This window comes from Coffea eugenioides, chromosome 6 (assembly GCF_003713205.1).
Source record: "Coffea eugenioides isolate CCC68of chromosome 6, Ceug_1.0, whole genome shotgun sequence".
Classification (NCBI taxonomy): domain Eukaryota; kingdom Viridiplantae; phylum Streptophyta; class Magnoliopsida; order Gentianales; family Rubiaceae; genus Coffea; species Coffea eugenioides.
This window is the reverse complement of record NC_040040.1, coordinates 16,591,289-16,618,053: the sequence shown is the minus strand read 5'-3', so window position 1 is coordinate 16,618,053 and position 26,765 is coordinate 16,591,289. Positions and strand designations below refer to the sequence as shown.

At 36.4% G+C, this 26,765-nt stretch overlaps 1 protein-coding gene and 1 non-coding gene across 2 annotated transcripts; both read left to right on the top strand.

Moving 5' to 3' along the window:
* Positions 1-9,487: 9,487 nt before the first annotated feature.
* Positions 9,488-9,594, top strand: LOC113776555. Its single transcript, XR_003469041.1, has one exon. It is a non-coding gene; the product is annotated as a small nucleolar RNA R71 (small nucleolar RNA).
* Positions 9,595-20,042: 10,448 nt separating this feature from the next.
* LOC113773703 (disease resistance protein At4g27190-like) lies at positions 20,043-23,078 on the top strand. The gene is made up of 3 exons (XM_027318327.1): positions 20,043-22,275; positions 22,323-22,915; positions 23,058-23,078. The coding sequence occupies exons 1-3, from the start codon at positions 20,043-20,045 to the stop codon at positions 23,076-23,078; spliced, it is 2,847 nt and encodes a 948-aa protein (XP_027174128.1).
* The last annotated feature ends 3,687 nt before the right edge of the window (positions 23,079-26,765 follow it).

Below are 26,765 nucleotides of genomic sequence, written 5' to 3'. Positions count from 1 at the left end.
AAATATTAAAAAAAAAGAGCAGCTGCTTATAAAATCCTTGAGCATTAACTGCATTAAGCTTGATTATGCTACTATTTGATCATTTGTTTCAGGAGGGCTCCTGACAGGTGTCGAGCCTGTGCAATAATAAATACCTACTCGAGAAAAATGAATTTTCTGTGTATAGTAGTGAGTAGGGTCGAATCCACAGGGACTGGGAAAAATTTGATTCCTTTCAAGTTCGGGACACGGGGGATTTTTATCAGAAATAAACTAAAAATAATTAAACAATTTAACTAAAAATAATTAAATAATTTAACCAAAAATAAATAATTAATTAATACAATTGTAAATAGCAATTAGATAAATGATAAATAAATTCTAGCCAAGGATACAACTACGCAGACACAGTCCATTCATCCGATCATTGATGCAAAGAAGGTTCACTTAATTTTATTAATAGGCTAGTTATAGTCGCCGATAAACTCTAACGACCAGCTTTTCCTTAATTTATTGATAACCAAGGTACGACCGTTGATTACTTCTAACCAGGAAATACTCCTAGGTACGACCGTAGAAATTAATTTCCTAATTGCATTAAAAACTAGAAAAGCCTAACCCAAATTAATAACACGCTACGAGGGTTATTTAAATCAGATTGCATGTTCTCCTAGTATGTGAAAATACTAGTTGTCACTAATATTAACCAACTAAACAATTACGGATTTAATTGATTAATTTGACAAGAGATTAATAAGTCAAATTGCACATCGGGCCCTTGATATCCAATTAACAAAATAATCCCATGGAAATTAAAATAGAAAACATGCAAATATTAATAAATTAAGGAACACGTAAAATTAATTAGATCTCACAGATATTTAGGACTGCGTCTTCGCGTTGATCCTTGACTAGAGGAGAAAATTAGCCACGCCTCATAAGAAAATTCCCACGCAATTTAATTGAACTCAAAGACATTTATCTCTTACTAATAATTAAAAATAAGAATTGTATTCTCTGTAGTCTAATACAATAAAAATAGTCTCATGGAAGAGACGGAAGAAAACAAGACACGCAAGAAATCTTCACCCCAAAACTAAAAACTTCTCTGCCCAGACGGAAGAGAAGAAGAAAAACTGACTCGCAAAATGTGCGGCTCTCCCACATAAAACAAGCCAATTCGAAACTTCACTCCACGCTCACAAAAGAAAACATTCCTTCCCTACCTAATCAACTCCACCGAAAACAAAAGCAAAGCCAACTATGGTTTGTCGGTTTCCTTTGACCAAGTGCACACGTTCACAAATAAGAAAGCAAACCAAAAATGTGTCTTTACACAATGGTCAAGTCTTCGCGGTCCCCACCTAATTGAGATGTTGGCCAGCCAAATGCAATTCAATTCCTTTTCATCATAGAAAGAAATGGACGTTGGTTTACACCATGCATATGGGCCAATTGTATAGAGTTTCACAATAATCTTCTCAAGAAGGTTTCTGCTCCACTTTCTGAAAGTATATCCAAATACCAAATATAAATATATATTGACAATTAAAGCAATATTTGGCAAGGATAAAGAGGAGAATTAACAATAAAATTACTAACAATTAACACCCTATCAATTCCCCCCACACTTAAATCATGCTTGTCCTCAAGCATGGGAACACTAAACTCAACAATGGCTAACTCTCATTTCATTTACTGCCAAGCTACGCTTATCCCAAAATCAAGTTTTAGTGGCTAAGTGTCAAGACATATTTCTCCCGGTTAGCTCCTGAAATCATAGACTCGTCCAATTCATGGCTAAGTCGTCTAAGAAATCAAAATATTAAACTAGCAAAAGTTAGCAATTGGGTCAACTGAAAATCAAAATCTCAACATTGAAGAACAAGGATCGGCAGGCCAACATGATCATAAGCTTACTTATTATTTTCTTTTTCTTTTTTTTAATAAATGCTCAGTCCCAAGCTATTCAAGTCTTTTGACGTGAACTCTGACATTTTTAGATGAAAGAGCCCAGTTACTCAACTCTTCACAGCTTCAGGACTAACTACTCATATATATAGTCACTTTTTGACGCGAAAGTCGACACTTGTGGTGAAGACTCCCGGTTACTGGGTGACGACACTAGCGGAGTAGGGTCATTTATTAATCACAATTAAAGCACCAGAAAACCAGATAATTAAAGATCATGGCCCACGTCATCTCCTAATATGGAGAACTAAGATCAACAATTGCCTAATCCACACAACAATTGCTAGGAAAATATTTATATTGCCTAAACAATTTAACCACAATTTGCACCAAGTCATTAAACTCATGATATTCACCAAGATAACATGCTTTTACTTGCCACTTAAACTAAATTCATAGAATAAATCATAACCAGCAATAGACGAGTGAGATGCCACATTTATTCATCAAAACACTAGTAAGAAAGGCAGCAAATTAAAGAAACACCAATCAAAACTAAACCCAAATCCCCCCCACACTTAAATCACACATTGCCCTCAATGTGATAATGAAACAGTAAAAATAAGAAGAAGGACAACAAAACTCCCCTGAAGCTGGTGCCAGCTATTAGCACTTGTAGTTGGAGGAGGCGAAGCGGAGGTCAAAGGATCGGGATCGTGGTTTCACCATTCTTTCCAAATTGCACTCCAAACCACAATAGACAACAGTTGCTAACGAATAATGGAAACAAGAAATTCAAAGCACTAACAAATGAAAAATCAATTCAATGAACAAAATGCACACTGCATTCACTCGCAAGTTATACAGATATCTCAATACTTATAACAAATGCAATCAATAAACACTCGTGGTTCCAAACTTAGCCAAATGTAAAAGCACCTCCCAATTGAACAAACAACTGTAGCAAATTACCCACAGTTAGACACAAAGTACAGCAGATTAAACAAATTCGACCAAAATATATATATATATATAATGATTAACGATTGGACATTCAATTCACAAGTCAATCTACTAAATAAATAAAAATCAAGCAAAGTGAAAAGAAACAAGCAAAGTAACACAGAAGTACCCAACTAAGGAGGAATAGAAATGTCAGGTAGTCCAAACACGCAAAATTTTCAAAAACGTACTGTAATAAAAATAATAAAAACATACTGCAATAATAAAATAAGAAAATAAAAAAAAATAATAGAAAGAGATTGAGGCAGGCGCGTGCATACGAAGCCAGTAGTGCGATGAAGGTGGTGGCTGTGAGAGAGAAGAGTTTGCGGCAGCTGGATCTGGTGGTGCTCGGCTTTCGGGGCTTCAGGCGGATCTTGGAGGCGGTGGCTATGGCAAGGGTGAAGGAGGTCAGATGAGCTGGTGGTCACCCTTGGCGAGGAGAGCCGAGGCAGCGGCGAGAAGAGCTGGGGTGGGCGGCGGTTGGGTGAGGTTCGCAGCCGAAGAAGAAAGAAAAAGAAAGGGACAGCGGCTTGGCTGCTGGTGGCGCGCAGGTGGTGGTTGGACGAGCGGAAGAGCTGCGATGAAGGTGCAGCGGCTGGCGGAGCTCGCGAGGAAGAAGATGAAGCAGGCAGCGGGGGAAAGAAGAAGAAAGAAAGAAAGGAAAGAAAGAAAAGAAAAAGAAAGAAAGAAAAAGAAGAGAGGAGAAAATGAGAGGAAAAAAAATAGTTTTTGGTCTTACATTTTTTTTTTTTTAAGCATTCTGGACATTTGGCCGGATTTATGGCCGGATTTGCTGCAGAAAAAGCTGTTTTCTGCAGTTTTTCCTCCAAATTTGCTTGGCCAACCTTCCACATTCAACCTACTTCATGTTCTTTGAATAAAATTCAAATTTAATATGATCATGCATGAATATAACTTAAACATGAAACACTTTAAATGCATGAAATGCAGCAATTGAACATGAAAACTCCCTTTTTGCCTTAATATAAACACCCTTGCAATTGAGATCATTTGCATGAACTCTTGCCATTGCCTCCTACAAAACACACAAACATTAATCGAAGAACTAAAACTTACTAAAAACAAGCCAACATAAAGAAAAGTAAAGTTGAAAAGTGATCCAAGCCTTCGTTTTTTAAAAAGGATCCGAGGTCGTATCATTGTGCTCAGAAAACGCGGCTCAAGAAAACGCGCCTCAAGGTGCGTTTTGTGAAGTCGCGTTTCTTCACCAAATTTGCAGCATTGAAAACGCGACTATGTGAGAAAACGCGACTTTAAGTCGCGTATTTGAAGGCGCGTTTTTGGTTTCTGAACAGGCTGGAAAACGCGACTGGGTAGAAAACGCGACTTCCTGTCGCGTTTTGAAGGCGCGTTTTCTTAATTATAGGTGCAGATTTGAAAACGCGATTCTATGAAAACGCGATTCAGTGGCGCGTTTCATTGAAAAACGCGTTTTCTGCTGCAAAATTTAGCAGAAATTCAACTTTTGAATATTTACAAATGATACCCCAATTTCCCAAAATGCATCATAGATCATTTCTATGTCAAAATAAACCATTCACGCATATGTAAAATGATCTATACATGCATTCTAAACCTCTTTAATGCATCAAAAACCACAATTACTGAATTTGAGGTATTGAGATCTTTGATCAAATTTCGCCTTTTTTGCCTCATTTGGTCACTTTTCCAAAACCTACAAATGAAAAATAACAAAATTACTCAAACTTATACTTTAAACATAAAATCACTCCAAAGTAACAGCAACTTAAAAAAAATTGGGTTGCCTCCCAAAAGCGCCTTTCTTTAACGTCTTTGGCTAGACGGAGTCCAGAATTTGCTTAAACTAAGCAAATCGGGTCTTCCAGTTGCATCATCTCCACCCGTTCAATTGGAAATCCTTCATAATACGGCTTGAGACGATGACCATTCACCACAAATTTCTTCTCTGTTTTCAAACTTTGGATCTCTACTGCACCATAATGAAAGACATTAGTCACAACAAAAGGGCCAATCCAACGAGAACGTAATTTACCTGGAAATAGTTTCAATTTGGAGTGGTATAGTAAAACTTTTTGCCCACAGACGAATGTCTTCCTAGAGATCTGTTGGTCATGAAAGATCTGATTCTTCTCCTTATAGATCACTGCATTCTCGTATGCTTCATTTCGAATTTCTTCCAACTCTAGTAATTGTAACTTTCTTTGAATTCCGCCTTCCTCGATATCCATGTTGCATTGTTTGACCGCCCAAAATGCTCTATGCTCAAACTCGACCGGGAGATGACATGGCTTTCCAAATACCAATCGGTAAGGGGACATGCCAATGGGTGTCTTGTATGCTGTCCTATATGCCCATAGTGCATCATCTAGTCTCACACTCCAATCCTTCCTATCGGGTCGGACCATCTTTTCTAGAATTGATTTGATCTCTCGGTTCGATGTTTCCGCCTGACCATTTGTCTGAGGATGGTATGATGTAGAGACTTTGTGCAAGACACCATATCTCCTAAAAATTGCAGCGATCTTTTTGTTGCAGAAATGAGTACCCCGATCACTTACAATTGCTCGCGGCATCCCAAAGCGAACAAAAATATTAGACTTAACGAATTCTGCAACCACTTTGGAATCATTAGTGCGGGTGGCCTTTGCTTCTACCCATTTCGAAACATAATTTACAGCAAGCAATATATACAAAAAACCAAAGGAAGAAGGAAAAGGACCCATAAAATCAATGCCCCAAACGTCAAAAATTTCAACAAAAATCATTGGGGTTTGAGTCATTTGATCCCTACGAGAGATATTACCCACTCTTTGACACTTATCACATGACTTACAAAATGAGTAGGCATCCTTGAATAGAGTTGGCCAATAGAATCCACTCTCTAGCACCTTACGAGCCGTTCTCTTCGGTCCAAAATGACCTCCACATGCAAAAGAGTGACAATAGGCTATAATAGATTGAAATTCAACTTCACTTACACATCTACGGATGATTTGATCGGCACCCCGCTTCCAGAGGTAAGGATCATCCCAAATGTAGAACTTTGCATCGCTCCTCAACTTGTCTCTCTTTGCCTTAGGCCATCCTGTAGGAAATTTGTCAGTGACTAGAAAATTAACAATATCTGCACACCAAGGTAAAGATGAGTTAATAGAAAATAAATGCTCCTCGGGGAATGCTTCTCTCAATGGGATGTCATCTTCGACGACTTGTACTCGACTCAAGTGATCTGCTACCAGATTCTCCGCCCCTTTCTTATCTCGGATCTCCAGGTCGAACTCCTGTAGCAATAATATCCACCGTATCAATCGCGGTTTTGCCTCTTTTTTTGTCAACAAATACCGCAAAGCTGCATGATCAGAAAAAATAATAACTTTAGCACCAAGTAAATAAGATCGAAATTTTTCTAAGGCAAAAACAACTGCTAAAAGCTCTTTTTCGGTGGTTGAATAGTTCAATTGAGCTCCGTTCAAGGCTCGAGATGCATAGTAGATAGCATGAGCTGCCTTTCCTACTCTTTGACCCAATACCGCACCCACTGCATAGTCGCTGGCGTCACACATGATTTCGAATGGGAGGTTCCAGTCAGGGGGTTGGATAATAGGTGAGGTGGTCAATAACTCCTTTAACTTATTGAATGCCCCCTTACATGTTTCATCAAATTCGAAGGATACATCTTTTTGCAAAAGTTGGAACAAGGGTGCTCCAATTTTCGAGAAGTCCTTGATGAACCTTCTATAGAAACCTGCGTGACCCAAGAAGGAACGAACTTCCCGCACACTCGCGGGGTAAGGTAAAGTAGATATAACATCTATTTTTGCCTTATCAACCTCAATACCTGTAGATGATACAACATGACCCAAAACTATCCCGTGTTCAACCATAAAATGACATTTTTCCCAATTAAGCACGAGATTAGTTTCTATACACCTTACTAAGATCAATTTCAGGTTATCTAGACAGTTTTCAAAACTTTCACCATATACACTGAAATCGTCCATGAAAACCTCAATAATTTTCTCAACATATTCTGAAAAAATACTTACCATGCATCTTTGGAAGGTAGCAGGTGCATTGCACAATCAAAATGGCATCCTTCGGTATGCAAATGTCCCAAATGGGCAGGTGAAAGTAGTCTTCTCTTGGTCTTCGGGTGCGATGGCAATTTGAAAATAACCTGAAAATCCATCCAAGAAACAATAGTAAGCTCGACATGCTAATCGCTCCACCATCTGATCAATGAAAGGGAGGGGAAAATGGTCCTTTTTCGTGACGGCATTTAGCTTTCGGTAATCGATACACTGTCGCCATCCGGTGGGCTTTCGAATTGGTACGAGCTCACCCTCTTGGTTTGATTCCACTGTCACCCCTGCCTTCTTCGGGACCACCTGTACTGGACTTACCCACGGGCTATCTGATATTGCAAATATAATTCCAACGTCCAGCAGTTTTAAAATCTCTTTCTTTACGACCTCCATCATGAGAGGATTTAATCTCCGTTGAGCTTGCCGTACGGGTTTAGCATTCTCCTCGAGTCGAATTCGGTGCATACACACCGCAGGGCTAATTCCCTTGATGTCGGCGATGGTCCATCCTATCGCCTGCTTATGTTCCCTAAGAACTCGAAGTAGTTTCTCTTCTTGAACCTTTGATAAACCCGCGGAGATGATCACTGGAAGTGTCTCCCCTTCACCTAAGTATACATACTTTAGGTGTTTCGGCAGTGGTTTTAGTTCCAAGACAGGTGCCTGCACCACAGATGGAAGTAACCTTTGGTGAGGTTCGGGTATGAAAATCGGTGCAAGATCATACCTTGTCTTCGTGGTTGGTAATGTTTGCAACGATCCAATCACGCATTTAAGCTCTTCACTCAACTCTACCCTAGAGGTCGTTTCGGACTCAAAGTGCCTGGTCAGGACGACCTCTAGTTCATCCCTGCCTTCAATTTCAAAAACCTCCTGTATAGCATGGTCAATAACATTTACCGAGAAAACAGAGCCAATATTTGAATCGGATGGATATTTCATGGTCTCAAAGATGTTAAAGTGAACAATCTCACCATCAAATTCCATAGACAAAGTACCCTTATTAACATCAATTTTGGTTCGGGCTGTGCTCAAAAAGGGTCTACCTAACAACAAAGGTGACGGATCACGGGAGTGTTCATCCTCCATGTCGAGCACATAAAAATCAGCTGGAAAAACCAATTCGTTAATTTTTACCAAAACATCTTCAATCAACCCGTCAGGGTATGCATTGGTCCTGTCAGCTAATTGGATTATTATCCCAGTCTCTTTCAAAGGGCCTAAGTTTAAGGAAGCATAAATGGACTTTGGCATGACATTAATTGAGGCTCCCAGGTCTAACATGGCCTTTCCAATCAAAGTATTACCTATCCTACAAGGAATAGTAAACATACCTGGATCTCCGCATTTTGGTGGAAGTTTCCTTTGTAGAATTGCTGAAACATTCTCCCCAACTATAACTCGTTCATCCCCCTTTAACCGCTTGCGGTTGGCACACAGGTCCCTCAAAAATTTTGCGTACCTGGGTACTTGTTTAATCGCATCCAGCAGGGGTATGTTGATCTCCACCTTGCGAAAGATCTCCAAGACCTCTTTTTCCTTGTCTTGCTTCTTTGGTTTCTCTAACCTGCTAGGAAAGGGAGGTGGATTAGTTTTAGTTGTAGGAATTGGGTTCGAGGGTACCTTTGCATTTTTGTTGTCTGTGCCCTCCTCTTCCAATTCTTTCTCAATCCGTTCCTCGTCCTTGTCTTTAGGAATCACCGGTTCGGGTCCTTGAACTTCCTTGCCACTCCTTAAGGTCATTGCGCTTACATTCTTTGGATTTGCCTCAGGTTGAGATGGCAACTTTCCTTGAACTTGGGACTCCAACCGGTTGATTGTTATAGCCATTTGATTCATTTGATTTTGCAATGATTGCACCTGTCCCAGTTGATTCCTCATACTTTGCAAGTCTGAATCCGTCTTTTGTTGATTAGCAAGTAATTGCTTCATCATCTCTTCCATGGACGGACTTGAGTTTGAAAGTGGTGGTGGTGGTGGGGCGATGATGGTACTGCTGTTGGTGTCCTTGCTGTCTATTTGGCACAAAGTTAGACTGCCTATTTCCTCCATAACTAAGGTTGGGGTGATCCCTCCAACCAGGATTGTAGGTACTTGAGTATGGGTCGTACGGCTTTCTTGGCGCGGGCGCGTGGCCAGCCATGTTCACCTGTTCAGCAGTTTCTTCTTGAACCATGGACACATTTCCGTAGGATGACCCACGGCAGTGCATACCCCGCACACTTTGACTTGTGAATGTACTCCCCACAGCTAGTTGTCGCACGAAAGATGTCAATTCGGAGAGTTGCTGTTGAATAGAGGATGTTTCTACCTCATTCACCCTACGCGTCGGGATGTCCTCTCTTGAACCAAACTGCTGTGAGTTCTCAGCCATCCCTTCAATCAACTCCCAGGCTCCTCGAGGAGTTTTGTTCACCAATGCCCCTCCACTTGCAGCATCGATTATGCTTCTGTCCCTGAAAAGCAACCCCTCATAGAAATATTGAATGAGCAGTTGCTCACTTATCTGATGCTGAGGGCATTTGGTGCACAGTTTCTTAAACCTCTCCCAGTACTCATAGAGTGACTCGCCTGGGTGTTGTTTGATGCCACATATCTCCTTCCTTAGGCTCGCAGCTCGAGACGCCGGAAAGTACTTGTCCAAGAATTTTTTCTTCAGTTGATCCCACGTGGTGATACTACCAGGCGGTAGGTAGTAGAGCCAGTCTTTTGCGGAATCCTTCAAAGAGAAGGGGAAGGCCCTCATCTTTATTTGCTCTTCAGTAATTCCCGGAGGCTTCATACTGTTGCAAACGACGTCAAACTCTTGCAAGTGCTTGTAGGGCTCCTCACCTGGTAGACCATGAAAAGATGGCAAGAGATGAATTAGACCAGATTTTAGTTCAAAGGGAGTGTCATCATTTAAATGTGGAAAAGTAATGCACAAGGGCTGCTGATTTAAATCTGGAGCAGCCAACTCCCTTAGTGTTCGTGCATTTGCCATAGTGACTTCCTCTTGGTCTGAATCACTTGAATTGTCACCAGACAAATTTGTCGGCTCAACCTCTGGATCAAGTCCCTGAGGTGCAATATCGTATTGCTCCTCCCTGAGCCGCCTGGTTTCTTTCCTCGTTCTACGCGCGGTCTTCTCTACTTCAGGGTCGAAAATTAATTCGCCTGTACGAGAAGAGCGAGGCATAAACTAGAAAAATACCAGAAAAAAATGAACTTAAAAAAAAAACAAATGATTAACGCTAGTCCCCGGCAACGGCGCCAAAAATTGACAGGTGTCGAGCCTGTGCAATAATAAATACCTACTCGAGAAAAATGAATTTTCTGTGTATAGTAGTGAGTAGGGTCGAATCCACAGGGACTGGGAAAAATTTGATTCCTTTCAAGTTCGGGACACGGGGGATTTTTATCAGAAATAAACTAAAAATAATTAAACAATTTAACTAAAAATAATTAAATAATTTAACCAAAAATAAATAATTAATTAATACAATTGTAAATAGCAATTAGATAAATGATAAATAAATTCTAGCCAAGGATACAACTACGCAGACACAGTCCATTCATCCGATCATTGATGCAAAGAAGGTTCACTTAATTTTATTAATAGGCTAGTTATAGTCGCCGATAAACTCTAACGACCAGCTTTTCCTTAATTTATTGATAACCAAGGTACGACCGTTGATTACTTCTAACCAGGAAATACTCCTAGGTACGACCGTAGGAATTAATTTCCTAATTGCATTAAAAACTAGAAAAGCCTAACCCAAATTAATAACACGCTACGAGGGTTATTTAAATCAGATTGCATGTTCTCCTAGTATGTGAAAATACTAGTTGTCACTAATATTAACCAACTAAACAATTACGGATTTAATTGATTAATTTGACAGGAGATTAATAAGTCAAATTGCACATCGGGCCCTTGATATCCAATTAACAAAATAATCCCATGGAAATTAAAATAGAAAACATGCAAATATTAACAAATTAAGGAACACGTAAAATTAATTAGATCTCACAGATATTTGGGACTGCGTCTTCGCGTTGATCCTTGACTAGAGGAGAAAATTAGCCACGCCTCATAAGAAAATTCCCACGCAATTTAATTGAACTCAAAGACATTTATCTCTTACTAATAATTAAAAATAAGGATTATATTCTCTGTAGTCTAATACAATAAAAATAGTCTCATGGAAGAGACGGAAGAAAACAAGACACGCAAGAAATCTTCACCCCAAAACTAAAAACTCCTCTTTCCAGACGGAAGAGAAGAAGAAAAACTGAGCTGCGGAAATGTGCGACTCTCCCACATATAAAAACAAGCCAATTCGAAACTTCACTCCACGCTTACAAAAGAAAACATTCCTTCCCTACCTAATCAACTCCACCGAAAACAAAAGCAAAGCCAACTATGGTTTGTCGGTTTCCTTTGACCAAGTGCACACGTCACAAATAAGAAAGCAAACCAAAAATGTGTCTTTACACAATGATCAAGTCTTCGCGGTCCCCACCTAATTGAGATGTTGGCCAGCCAAATGCAATTCAATTCCTTTTCATCATAGAAAGAAAAGGACGTTGGTTTACACCATGCATATGGGCCAATTGTATAGAGTTTCACAATAATCTTCTCAAGAAGGTTTCTGCTCCACTTTCTGAAAATATATCCAAATACCAAATATAAATATATATTGACAATTAAAGCAATATTTGGCAAGGATAAAGAGGAGAATTAACAATAAAATTACTAACAATTAACACCCTATCAGCTCCCGCAATATATGTTAACATTTTCTCTTGGGAAGCTATGGGGCAAATTTCTCTTGCTACTGTTACTGACTGTCCATTTGAGTATCAATGTTAATTATTATATATTCTAAGCTGTATAATATTCTGCAGATCTTGGCAGATGCAATGGGGCTTGGGAAAACTGTGATGACTATTGCTCTGATTCTTGCAAGGCAAGGCAGAGGTACCCTGAGGATCAAGAATCGATTGCCAAAAGTGAGGGTGATACAGAGTACATCAAGAAAAAGAAAAAGGAATCTGATCTCAAACCTTTTAGAAAAGTGAAATGTGGCACCCTCATTATTTGTCCTATTGCGTTGCTTGGCTAGTGGAAGGTGAGTCCGTATAATATATTTGATTCAGTCAGAATAACAAAGTTTTCTGAGTTTGTATGCATTCTGAATAGGTTTAGCTGCATTGTTCTGAAACTGCATTACTGATTTTCTGATCGTATGTTAGTTAATGGATAGGCACAAGGATATACTGTCATCTTCTCTGAATAAGAATTTACTGAATGAACAGGATGAACTTGAAACACACTCAAAGCCAGATAGTATCTTCATTTCTGTCTTTATTGGTGGAGATCGGAGCAGTGACCCTAGAGTGATTGCTGAACCTGACGTGATCTTGACCACATACGGTGTCTTAACGGCTGCTTGTAAGAATGTAAGCTAGCTATTTCCATTTTTTGTTACTTTCCACCACTGAAATCCATTTACTTGCAGCTTATACGAATGAAAAGCTGGCCATTTCCATTTTTTTAGTTTCCACCACTTAAATCCAATTGCTAATGCTGCTTGTTCTTTTCCCCTGTTGAAACATTTTTAATGATTACTATTTTATATGTTCAACACAGGATGGGGAGAATAGCATTTTTTGACTACAGAGTTGACTGGTACTAGAGTGGTTTTGGATGAAGCTCGTACCATCAAGTCCTCTAAAACTCTAGGTGCCCAGGCTGCCTTCAAATTGTCATCCTATTGCAGGTGGTGTCTTACTGGTACCCCTCTCCAGGTATGGCAGCAGCAAAGAATTCTGGCATTAGTTGAACAAGTGCCCGAGTAATGTTTTTCCTGATTGTTATTAAACCACTGGCTATTGTCTAGCATGTATCAATTAAGGTCATTATCAATTGCTGCAGAACAAGTTGGAAGACCTTTATAACCTACTTTGCTTCTTGCATGTTGAACCATGGTGTAACTAGGCTTGGTGAGCTCTTTTTTTTTTTTTTCGACAATTTTATGGCTGATGCTCGAGATGATTTAAAAACAAGCAGTTACTATTCAGTTTTTGCGTTACATTTCCTAGAAAAATTGTTCAAAGAGTTAAAGATGGCCAAATCTTTTTTTTTTTGTTTATTATTATTTTTTTAATCAACATTATAATGCAAATGAGCTTGTTCCCTCGCTCTTCCCATTTGCTGAAATTTGTTTACTGCTTGTTATAGGTGGCAAAAACTAATTCAGAAGCCATATGAGAGTGGTGATTATAGAGGGATAATGCTGATCAAGGCTATTTGGAGGCCACTAAAGCTCTACTATTTACAGACAGAAGTAATTATCATTTCTTTTTATGTAATAACTGTTTCCTTCTATTTCTTCAACAGCTTATAGTACTTTCTTTTTTAATCTCCACCAAAATGTAGATTTAACTCAACATCTCATGACTACTCTACAGGGAAATATGGTTATCTGTTACATCAAGCCTTCTCCTCCTAGATTTAGACTAATCAGATATGTAGCTCATGAAATAATCACTACCTATGGATGAAGCTCTCAATATTGACAACCTCAACAACCTCAATCTTAACAACTGACAATCTACTTTTTGTGTTATTTTTACTTGTACCTTTGCTACACCGACAATCTACAATCTACTTATTGTCTGTTTTTAGTCATAACTTTACTACATCAAAAGCCTATTATGTCCTTTATTATACTTTTCGATTTCATTTATTTCTATTTTATACATTCTTATTAGCTTATTGAGCAAAATTAGGCATGCCAGTCTTTGAATTCTACACCGCGCATGTGCGCGGTGTACACCTCCTAGTGTCAATTAAGTGATTCAAACTCGTTTACGGTTCTTTGATCAATTGATCTTTAAATTTAAAATTTAAATTAGGCGATTAATGGTTTCTCAAACCGTACATTCTTCACCATCTTTTGTATGGTGTACACACATGCACACGACTGTCTATATATATAATATATGCATGTACTTATGTATGTAAATACACACACATATATGTTTATTTGTGTGTGTATATATGTCTATATATAATATATATATATACACACATATTACATACATACATACACAATACATAAACATATATTTGTTGAGGGTTTGACATCACAAAGCACATTCGCTGGTTGTGCTCAGGTAACTTGGTATTAAAGTCTTACTCGGACTGTTTGAGTTTCTGGGAAGTGATAAGAATGCCCCTCTATACCTACTAGTTATGACGGTCTCGCACGATAATTTTGATAGGAGAAGAAAGATAAATATAAGATTTATTCTATTAGTAGAAAAAGTTTTTTTTTTTTTTTTTTTTATTTATTTCTCAACAACTTGCTGGCAGCAAGGTTCGAACCGCAGAAAAAAGTTTAATTTCTATTACAAGAATGAAATGCAGGAAAGAAATATAGAAAATCTTCTAATAGGTACTCAAATGATATTTTAACATCTCCATATATCATCTTGGAGCTCTTTATGACTGATTAATGTTCTAGGTTTCATATATCAAGATACTGAAATTGTAAAAAGGATTTAAAATGAACAAGCAAGGGATAAATAAGGACGGATGCCGGCGAATCATTAAATTTTCAAATCTTGGTAAATTACTTAATTTAAACATTACATAAATTACTTGATTTAAACATTACTTTGATACAAAATGATGTTTTATCTAAATACTGTTTAAGAAAAGGTTAGTCATAACATCAGGTAACCCATAATTTTATCCAAAAGCTACAATTATAGTTCATTAGTGGTATTAACAATGTTTCAGAGACAATGAAAATTTATAATTTCTTGAGATTATTGTGTAAAATTGAAATAAAGCTCTATTAATTCTCACAAACGTTAACTCCACCTATTTTTCCTTCATTTTGTGATTGACTCTTTAGTGTTATGCTCGTCAATAAAACAGTCACTTCTTTTACAATTAGTTGGGTAAAAGACTTATGAAATAACGAGACGTTTGAAGGGTAAAGTACACCATATGTCATGAAAAGTTTGGGTAAAGTACACCATATGTCACTAAGGCTGCAAACGAATCAACCCACTCCCAAAGAGCTCGAGTCCGAGCTCGGTCAACATCAAGTTTGAGTCGATTTCGAGCTGATCAAGTCGAATTCGAATTAAACAATAATCAGCTCGTTAGCTCATGACCGGCTTGATTATATATATATATATATATTATTTTTTATTTTAATAGTAAAATTACATATATATTTCTAATATTTTATTATTTATTAAGAACAATTATTATTTTATTTATTTTAAAAAATAAAATAATTATTTTTTTAAGATCTAGCTTACATTTTGAGTTCGTTGACCTCGAATTCGGGTTCGAATTTTATAAAACTGAGTTGAGTCTTCTCGATTAGGCCAAGACTCGACTCGTTTGTACCCCTATATGTTACCCCTTTTTTTTAAATATCGTCTAATCCATTATAATTTTTTTCATGCCAATTAACCGATCAAATTCCTAAAAAGCTCTATTTTGACCAATCCATTTATAAATCGGTTAAACGAGATGGAACTTGCGGCCAAGTCCCACACTTTTCTATTATTTTGTATTTTTAACCCCAGCTTCTGGTAGTTTTACAATATAGCCCTATGTAATCTAATTTTAATGTAGTCTACATGTAGCATCCCATGAGGTGCAGCATATTCCATTTGGGTTAATCCATTTTTTAGACGGAGACCAAAATGAAGCAGATAAGATTTTGAAAAAGTTTCATAACTTTTAGTTCACCTTACCCAAATTTAATATACAAAGTATTATGATTGAAATAGAAGAACTTGTTCTTATTTTTTGAACGAATATTTCTTTATCACATGCTTCTTCGATTGCAATAAGTATTTCTTCTTTGACCACCCTTTCAAATGCAACTTATATGTATACAATAACAATAGTAGTAATAATAATATTGATACTAATAATAACTAATAATAATTAATAATAGTAGGACTAATAATGGTAATACTGATAGTAATATCTATTTCCAACTGTGCAAATTGAAAGAGCGCACAAGAAATGATAAGATGAATTGTTCCTAGCCAATTAGTACTCCTTATGTTAAAAAAATGTAAGTATTTTAATGCATCACCTAAAAAAAAATCTATTTCTCTAAATTTTTTTTCAAGCAAATTATCAGCAAAAAGGATAGATACAAACTCATCATAATTTGAAGTCAGAACAATAATTAGGTGGAGAAAAACAGGCAATAGTGTATTGTGTTTTGGAGATGAAATATAATTCAAAGGAACTGCAGACACTATATAAGATTGCTTCTTTACTATTTTGCGTTTTGCACCGTAGAACTAACATCTAATTAATTTCTCAGTACATATCTCTTATCGTAACCTCTTGACGTATAATCTTGATACATTTTAATGGTCATTATGTTTAAATGAAGAATGTCTAATCAAATTGATCCCCAAATTAAGGTTTTAAATGCGTGTCTGTTTGTGCGTATATGTATATACATGTGTATGGAAACATTTAAATTAGTAGGTTTCTAACAAAGCATACAATTAAACTTCATTAAAAATAGGTAAAGTTGATCAAATGAATAGTTAGTTATCTACCTCAACAGATTCATGTTCATCATACTTAAAAATCTAGTTATTCATATGGGTGCATAACATAATAATAATAGCTAAAATCGACATACTTTCAGTGACAGAGCTAAGAAATGTTCTTAATTAGTGGGGGCAAAATTTATTAAACTATTTGCTTAAAGGATAATTTCTTTTTTTTTTAATCTCTTACATTTCCTTCATTTATTAATTTTCAAGTCCAATTGTGTATACCATTTTGGGTTGATTTTCAGGTTATCCAACAATTTTTTTTTCACTTTTTACTCATCCCAATTTTATTTTATAGGGTTAACTGTAGAATGCAAGAAAAGCAGACCTATGTACAACTTACAAGATGACAAACAGTTTATATTTAACTTTCAATTTGAAAAAATTATATTGGAATTGGAAACTTTATATTTTTCATGAATGTTCCTATGATTTTTTGTTTGTCTTCTTAGAAATATATAGCTGTGTAGTCAAACCTTTATTCTAAGTAATTTTTTTTCAATTAATAAAATAAAATTACCAGAATTCATGACAAAAGTAGAAACAAGAAAATAATGTAGCTTAGTTTATAAATGGTTCGAATAAAACTCACTGCAAATGGTATAGACCTTATGGTTATTAATGGTCTAACATTGCCAATGTACTGGTGATTGCAAATAGTTGAGTTTATCAATATGATTTTGAAATTTGCACAAGTTTATACCATGCTAGACAAAGGGTCATGGCGGAGGCAGGGGGCATCTACTTGATTGATGAGACATAAGACGATCTTTTGAGAAGTGAGGAAATGGTTACAAGCCATAGTTGTGGTGAGGTTTACTTCAATTTGATTTGTGTTTGAGTAAGATCCTAGATTGTCTTATACAAAGAAAAATTTTACTCTTTTGATTGTTTATAATACATAAATGCAGATGTCTATTTTGAGGTCGGGATGAAGATGTTAATTGCAATATAAGTACAGATTTCTATATTTAGGTCAAAATCAAGATATTTGTTAATATTTTCAGAAGTTATTCAGACAACTTGTAGCCACCTGCCCAAAACTTAGATATATAAAGGATACGAAAGTTCAAAAATTTTCAATTTCTTGTAGACTGTCTTATTTCTGCATTTGATCATCTAAAATCTAAGTTTCACCAGCGCAATACTCAAAAGAAAGTTATATATGAGGAATCCCGTCATTGACTTTGTTGGTGTGAGACTTTTTATCTTATATGTCATCGCAAATACGATTTTTTATTGTTAGTTGATTGCTTATTAGTTACTCAAGGACATCTAAATGAAAGCAAACCTACTAACAATTCAGCTCTTTTCATAAAATTAAAGTTAAGAACAATTAGGAGATCTTTTTTTTTGATGATCTTAAGCTTTAAACCAAGGAGCTCGGCTACGAGATTTGGACGTATAAAGTAGATGGGAGTTCTTAAACATTAGCTCGGCTACGAGATACGTAATGGACACCCGTTAAGAACGATTTCATAGATTGGTTTTTTTGAAATAATATAGCTAATTTTAATAAAGTGACTAAATGTAGTGAGTGGATTAAATGTGACCATGTGTTTTAGTATAATAAGTTAGGTGTAATTTAGGTGTGTTAATGAGTGTCAATTAGACACCCCTTAGAAAAATTCTGTAAACATTACCAATTGTATCTGGCATCGTTTCTGCAATATGCATGCTTAGACTAAAAGAAGAAGGATTTGAAAGGAAAGGTTTTCATAAATTTTTTTGAGAGATCAATTTTCCAGGCTTAATCTTCACATTAGGATTTCTAAGTTTGAGGGCTACAATGGTTTTCCATGTAATGTCCCTAATGAAATTATTCAATTATTTCCCCGTTTCATATTAAGTCCTTCCTTTTATTTTAAATCTAAGACTCCTAATTTTGATGTCCCGAATGATTTTTTACTTTTCTTTACTTTTCTAGTAAGAGCTCCCAAGTTTCTTAAACTTTCATATTCATCATGATTTCATTAAAACTGAAATTATCATGAACAAATAATAATTTACTCGTAAGACTTGAAACATTTTGAAGTTATCTTAAAATCAAGCGGGAAGAAAAAAGTAAATGAAGATTTGGAGACTTTTTGGCGGCTGGAGTTTAAAAATCCTCCTGTTTATTCAACTAGCCTTTTGAGATGTCATATCATATACATACAATTTTAATAGAGACTAACATATTTGAAACAAAATTAATAGGAAAAATCGTAAGGAACGTCCCTCACATTTTGTAAATTGACTTTTTTCGCCCCTCACTTCTAAAAGTGTAATTTTACATTCTTTATAAATTCACATTGGTTAGGTTTGGCTCCTACCTAGGTTTTTGACTAGTTTTTGGCCGGAATCCACCACATGCCTTACACATGATCATTTTTTAGGGGCAAAATTGTCAAATCAAATTTCATATAATTTGAACTTTTCGTCTCTCACATTTTACAAAATGAATTTTTTCATACCTCACATCTCAAAAAATAAATTTTTCCATCCCTCACATTTCACAAAATGAATTTTTCACCTCTAATTGATCATGTGTATGAATAGTTTCTTTTGTTTTTTAAACCCATGTGTATATCTATTTGATTTCACCCAAAATAATACGAGTAACACGTAATATATTTGTATTTGATTTCATCTACAACTACAATTAACTTATTCAAGTGAAGTTAAATAGAAATATATTACATGCTATTTGTACTGTTCAGGTAAAATCAAATAGACATATATATAAGTTTTCAAAAATAAGAAAAGACTATCACCCACATGATCAATGAGGGATCAAAATTTTCATTTTGCAAAATGTGAGGGATGAAAAAATTTATATAAGGGACGAAAAAATTCATTTTATGAAATATGAGGGACTATGGATCAGATTATATGAAATATGTTTGACAATTTTACCCCTCAAAAATGATCATGTGCAAGGCACGTAATAGATTCCAACCAAAAATTAGTTGAACACTAAGATAAGGACCAAATTTGACCAATGTGAATTTGTAAAGGACGTAAAATTACGCTTTTAAAAGTAAAGGATGAAAAAAGTTATTTTACCAAATGTGAGGAATATTTTGAACGATTTTCCCAAATTAACATTTTCCCTTACATTTATACAATATTTTGCTAGCAGGTGAACGTATTGAAATTTTATATTTTCTTCATAACATTAGTCTCAGATGAATACAAAATAAGGTATGCATAACATTTTTCTGGTGAGAGCAATCTAAATGTTACTAATATTCTTCCCTTTTTATGTAACCAAAACATTTCTGTGAACTTACTCTAATGGCCTAGAATTTCTTTCTCTATCCTGAATCTTTACATTCTTTACTCTTTAAGTATTTAGTCTTCCCTCATTCAATTGTTACAAGGTTTATATTTATATCTCACATATTTAATTAGATCTCTATATCTCTATTTTCTAAAAACATAACGGACATTAATTTGAACAGAAATATTGGAATAATGGCGATCAATGATTGTGCTCTTACCATTGCAGGCGCAATGGCAGCAAATTGTGTCGATCCAGTTCTGCACCAATGTCAGTATTTGTTTCGCTACAGAAGCAACGTTCTAACTCTGAGGGATGAGATGAAAAAACTTGAACTAAAGAAAGCTGATGTGCAACAATTAGTTGATGCAGCAATTAACAATGGTAAATCAATTAAACCAAATGTCATTGACTGGCTAAGACAAGTTGACGATCTAAAGAAAGAGGCAGACGCCATTTTTAGGCATATGGAAAATGTCAAGATGAATTGCCTTAATGTCAGGCTTCCAAATTTGAAGTCACATTATTTGCTAGGCCGAGATGCTGACAAAAGAAAAAATGCTGCTCAAAAACTTCTGAGCGAGGGGCAATTTGATGAAGTTGGATACACTGCTCCATTAGAGAAAATGTCTTTTAGTGAATCAACCCTACCTTTAGAGGAAGGACTAGCTACTCTGATGTCAACAAAGAAGGAAGTGATGAGAGTTCTAGAGCAGGACAAAACAAATCTTATTGTGATTTGTGGTATGGCTGGTGTTGGCAAGACTACCTTGGTGAACCAAATTGCAGACCAAGTTAAGTATGGAAAATTATTTTATAAGGTGGCCATGTTAACTATGTCTAAAAATCCAAGCATGAGAAATGCTCAAAATCGGCTTGCTGAGCAGTTAGGGGTGCAAATTCCAGCACATATTGATGGTGCCAGATTTGGACAAACAATATATAATAAACTAAGCGGGAGAGTTCTTGTTATATTGGATGAGATTTGGAAAGAAGTTGACTTCAAGAGTCTTGGGATTCCTGTTAGCGAGAAGATAAAGGTTATAGTGACATCTCAGTCCCCCTGTGTTTGCAGGAACATGGGAGCTAAAATTGTTGGGGTTAATGCCTTGCCTGAGGAAGAAGCATGTTATCTTTTTAAAGCGGTTGCGGGAATTTCTGATGATTCCGTTTTGAGTGATGTTGCAAAACAGTTTGCAGAGGAATGCAAAGGTATACCTCTCGCGCTCGTTGTTGTCGCCAGGGGATTAAGGACTAACTGTAAAACACTAAAATCCTGGGAACTGGCCCTTGGACAGCTGCAAAAATACACATTCAGAGAATTAGAAGGAGAAAAAGATTTGGTGTATTCAATAGTTGAGTGGAGCTACGACAATTTGGAAAGTGTCGAGGCTAAGTCACTGCTTTTGCTTTGCAGTTTGTTTCCAGAAGATTATAGCATTCCAGTTGAATGTTTGGTCAGGTACGGCAAAGGGCTAGAATTGTTCAACGAGAGAGACACGTTAGGTGATGTAAGATGCAGAGTAGACGTGCTTGTTAATGACCTCAGGAGTTACCATTTGTTGCTGGATGATAGTGAAAGAGAAGACCATGTAAAATTGCATGATGTCATGCGAGAAACTTGCTTGAAAATTGCATCAAAAGGCGAGCATGTATTTTTGGTAGGGAATGCTACAGAGGAAGAAAGGCACCAACTACCGGATTCATTTGGTCCTTATACGGCTATTTCACTAACATTAGAAGGTTCCATTAGACTATTTCCATTTGGCGAGGAATGTCCAAGGCTTAAGCTATTGCGTTTGGTATTCCAATCAGGCAAAGTGAACCTATCAAAAGATGCTTTCGAAGGAATGGAAGATCTCAGGGTCATGGAGTTAAACAATTCACACACAGAATTTTCGCTATCATGGCCAGGCCAAATGTTAACGAGCCTTCGGACATTGTGCCTGGATTATTGTGTATTGGACACTGGAACGTCATCAATGCTTGGATATATGATGCAATTGGAAATGTTGAGCTTCTTTAAATCCAGACTTCAAGGTGATCAGTTTCCAGTAGAGATTGCTCGGTTGAGTAATTTAAAGTCGTTGGATTTGAGGGTCGAGCGAAGTCAGCAGCCGTTGCCTCATGGTATCCTGTCAAGCTTGAAGAAACTAGAAGAATTGTACATGGGATCTCCTCACCATTTGCGGCTGGGGAGAGACAAAGAAGAAGAAAGAGGATGCCTTGAAGAGATCGCATCACTCTCTTGCCTTGAGTGTCTCCAAATTCATGTCTATGACCTTAACCTCCTATTTCAGTTATTGCACCAACTTCCTATTCAGAGGTTGTTAAGATTTCACATTGTAGGAGCTGATCATAAAATTAACCGGAGAGATCTTACTAGAGAGTATCAATTTCGGAACAGTTTCGAACTTATTACTATCGGTATCATAAGAGGAGGTTTGTATTTAAACAAGCATTGGATCCTATAGTTAGCAGCATTGTTAAGAGAGCAGAGAATCTCACTTTTGAGGGCGTGCCCTGCTTGAGGAATCTGGTGAGCGACTTGGATGAAGATGGATTTGTCAACCTGAGAAGGCTTAAATTAGACCATGAGGTACACCAATGCCTTATTGAATCCACCACCAATTTAGTTGCTCGACAGGTTTTAGAAAATTTGGTGTTCATGGAATTAGGTCATGTGAATTTGGAAGAAATATGTCGTGGGAATCTTCCACCTCGGTGCTTCAGTCAACTTCGGGAGATGAAACTTAAGTACACAAATATTAAGCATTTGTGGAAGGGGCCAATTGAACCTCCGTCACTTTGCAGCCTCAGAATTGTTGAGCTAAGATACTGCCATCGAATTGTAACTCTCTTCTCACAATCAACGCTGAAATGTCTAGTGAAACTCCAAAAGCTAGTAGTTCATCAGTGTACAAACTTGGAAAGCATTGTCATGAGGGAAGAAAGTGTGAACGAGGAAGTGCTTGAGCTACCCCTACTCGAAACTTTAGTGATGCAAGAATCAGGCTGCTTGTGTTTTGACTCCAAACGTGAAACAGCCAGAGCTTTTCTCAACCAGGTCACTCTCTCTCTCTGTTTCTTTGTCTCTCTTTCTGATATACTTCCTTTGTGTCAAAGAAGTATTTGACCATAATGAGCTCACTGAAGAAGCAATTTATTTTTCCCAAAAACTGTTAATTAAATATTCAAAATTGTTTCAGTGGTCATATTCTAGTCCTTGAATGAGTTTGCCAAAAAAAAAATTTTGTTTTTTATTTAATCTTTTAGCGCAAGTAAAAACCAAATGGTGATGAATGAAATTTTGACAATGACAAATTTTGATAGCAAGGATTAATGCTATGATTGATAAAAGATACCTTTCCTCCAGGTCATTGACCGGGCATACATAAACATACATACATATGTGCGAAGATACATGTTTGTATTACATAAGTAACTAAATTTTCCAGGTTTCGCTGCCTCGCCTGGAAGGACTACAGATTAAAACTTATAGGCATCGCCCCAAAGAGTTAGTGGGAGATGGAATGCATAGCGGGTATCTTGAGAACTTGAAGTATTTGCAGATCACCGATAGCTGTATCGGATGCATTGCCAAAGCTGATGGGGTGACAATATTACAAAATCTGCAGAAACTTGTGGTTAACAGTCACGGGATGCAATTACTTTTTGAGTTTGAGGGGCTGAAAGTTCCTGTGCTAACAAAAACAGAACTCGAAATTCTTCCCAAACTGGAGTCATTGGAATTACAACAATCCTCAGGATTAACCCACATTTGGAGGAATTTTCCAAGAGGGGTTCGAGTATTCCAAAACTTAAGAAAGCTTATAGTATGGGAGTGCAAATTACTAAAGTTTTTGTTTGATCCTCCTTGTGTGGCGAATATGCTTGTGAGCCTTGAGGCGCTTGAAATTAGTGATTGCTTGGAAATGTATGGAGTTATTGGTGGGGAATTAGGAGAAGATCAGATCAGTCAGGAAGATGATGCTCAGCAACAAGATATCGTTGGAAAACATAGAGAGAGCTCTGCATTGGAAAGAAGCAACAAGCTGGAATTTGTGTTTCCCAAACTGAGCTCTTTAATTTTGATAGGCCTCCCAAATCTTTTGAGTTTCGCTGGTAGTCGCCGCGAGGAATGTGAACTCAAATTTCCCTGTCTAACACATCTGAAAATACTGCTGTGCCGGCAGTTGAAGCAATTGTGTCCAGGAAAGCTGGATGCACCAAATCTTGAGAAAGTTGAAGTGGTCGAGAATGCCATTCCTGTGGATTTAAAGGTACATTAATACATATCCCAATTCTAATTTACCATTTTAATTTTGTCCGATCACTCCACTATCCTTCAGTTTCCCTAGCTGAGAGTTGAGTATTTACGTTTTTCTTTAACTATTTTTGAGTATATATTTCACAGGATAGAAAGTTCATCTTTTTGAGGGACTCAGCGGCCTCTGATTTCTACCGAAGGAAGAAATGGGAGTTGTCGTGATGTTAAGGTGCACACTTGTCATGGGCTTGCATGCACTCTCTCCTTTTCTGTTTATTTTAGTTCGATCTCATGCATCTTTCATTTATTTATTTCTTTTTTTAGGGGCGGGGTGGGGGTGGGGAAGGCTTGGAGATTTGATTTTCAATGTGCATTTATATGTATATATTTTTTGAGGTATATGAATGGATCAATGATATGCTTACATGGTAATTGAATCTGGTTTGACTTGTGTTCAAATGATTAGGACCCTAAACAGTTTTTTTTTTACCTAATATACATACTTAAATATACTCACTTTTGGTGAACTTTAATTTGATTTACGTTTGTGCTATCTAACATACAAATAAATAATATGTAAGGGAAAAAATTTAAATAATAATAATAGGTAAGTTGGGGCTGTGGAATTTTGTATTGTCAGTTCTCTTATCAACATCTTTGATGTAGATATTAGTTTTTTTTTTTTTCAAGCCGTAAATATTAGTATGTTGGATTAATTTTTTTGGGAGTTTCAATATCTAACCATGTAATTTTATGTTGGACATTATTCATATTTAATGTCGGATTGCAATATTCATGCCCTTTGTTTTTTTATCTGAGTATTGCAGGAGTCAAGAAGTTAAGCCAATAGTGTGCTTTTATGTACTTGGCAGTTGGACATGGATGAAAATCTTAGCTGTGCTAAAAGAATATTTGTGGAGCTCATAACTATATATTTAGGGCCCAATAAACAAATCATTGATAAATGTCCTTTTAGCAAATGCCTTTGAAAAGGACAAGAACTATAAGGCATTTTCAATCCGTTTAAATTTATTCCTAGATTGCAAGAAGTTTCTTTTCAAGATTCATTATTTTTAAAAGTCATTTTTTCATGCATTGTCAATATATACATGAACAAATGTAGATGCATGTCAGATAATTGACAGTAGGAATTGACATGACCTACAAAAGTACAAATTGGATGTCCCAAAATGCCTATACGAGTAATTGATTCTATCCTACTTATTCTCTTCTCTTTTCCCTTCTCCATAAAATACAAACCCTAATAGCGAAGCTATATGCCGTCTTAGGCCATTCATCACCGCCTTCTGCTTACTCCACACCATCGCCAATTCTCACAAGCTGATTTTGACCAAATTTTTCGAAGAATCATTTGCGAACTATTGATAATTGTATACAGAACGAGTGCAGTAGCATCAATTCGTTATTGGGGCTTTCAATTGTATACAGCTATTTGGATTGTTGGTCACCATCATAGCATTTAAGGTTTGGTAGGGTGGAAGGTCACAAGTTCAAACCTTACCTCTCATCAATTGCCACTATATACGGCTTGCCACTTTAAGTGGTTTAAATCCATACGATTTTACCATATTTCGAACTCAATGAACAAACCTTAGGGGAGGTAAATATAATTAAATCACACAAACATATATATACATATATTGAAAGCACCAAAATGATCTGGTGATTTAGTTTTATTGGTAATATTAATGACTTTCTTCTATTTTCAAACATAAATGTAATTTTAAGTATTATTGGGGCTTTTTATACCCTACCAACCTTAAGTTTTGTTAGAAGTAGAATTCCTTATGGAAGGGAAATTGATTTGGAAAGGTTATAGGTTATAAGTTAATTCACTTGACAAAATTTTGTGTTAAATTTTATTGACCAGGTATTAATTAAGGTCATATTCTTAAAAGTCTTGACAAACTTAGTGTATGTTAACCTTCTTAAACTTTTATAAATTCAATGTCTCATTGCACAAGATAGTTATACAAAAAACGTAGACATGGTTGAATTTAATTCAAGTGCATAAGAATCATATTTTGTTTTTCTTTTTCCGTGATGTTACTGATTCCAAAAAAAATGCGTCCAAAGATTGACATTATTGACATATATCTAATCTAATTCTAGATTAATATTAATAGAATAAGTGACCCTTAATGGCTAAATTATGTTCCCAAGGTCCTTTTCCATTTTTTTTTGCGATTATTTATTTTTTTTAAACCAAGATGCTTGGATTTTATTGCCTTAGAACAGTTTTTGAGGGGGACAGAAGCCTGACCTCAATGATACAAGACAAGTACAAGACACCTACTTACTTAAGTCGACGTCGCCGAATAGACGGGTAAGATAGTTTATCCAACCGATATTCACCCCTAACTACACCTGGTAAATCCCTCAAATGTTCATAAATACATACCGATTCAACCAAGGCACACCCCACATTGGCTAGAACATCCGCAACCTTATTGGCCTCGCGATAGCAATGCTTAAACTGTATACTCCCCTAAGAGAACTCGCAACACTGCTCGGTTATTCATGTAACACGGCCTTCAAATTTCATCTAGGAAAAATAAACTTGCTAAAGTGAATTTCCATCCTGAATAGAGTTTTGAAAATAGATTTCAGAATTAGTGAAGAACAA

Excerpts from the sequence above, each read along its gene's own strand:
- LOC113773703 (XM_027318327.1), top strand. The coding sequence starts at position 20,043 with ATGGCGATCAATGATTGTGCTCTTACCATTGCAGGCGCAATGGCAGCA. Across the intron at positions 22,276-22,322 it reads TTTCGAACTTATTACTATCG|TTAGCAGCATTGTTAAGAGA; the intron begins GTATCATAAGAG and ends TGGATCCTATAG. Across the intron at positions 22,916-23,057 it reads CCAGAGCTTTTCTCAACCAG|TGGTCATATTCTAGTCCTTG; the intron begins GTCACTCTCTCT and ends AAATTGTTTCAG.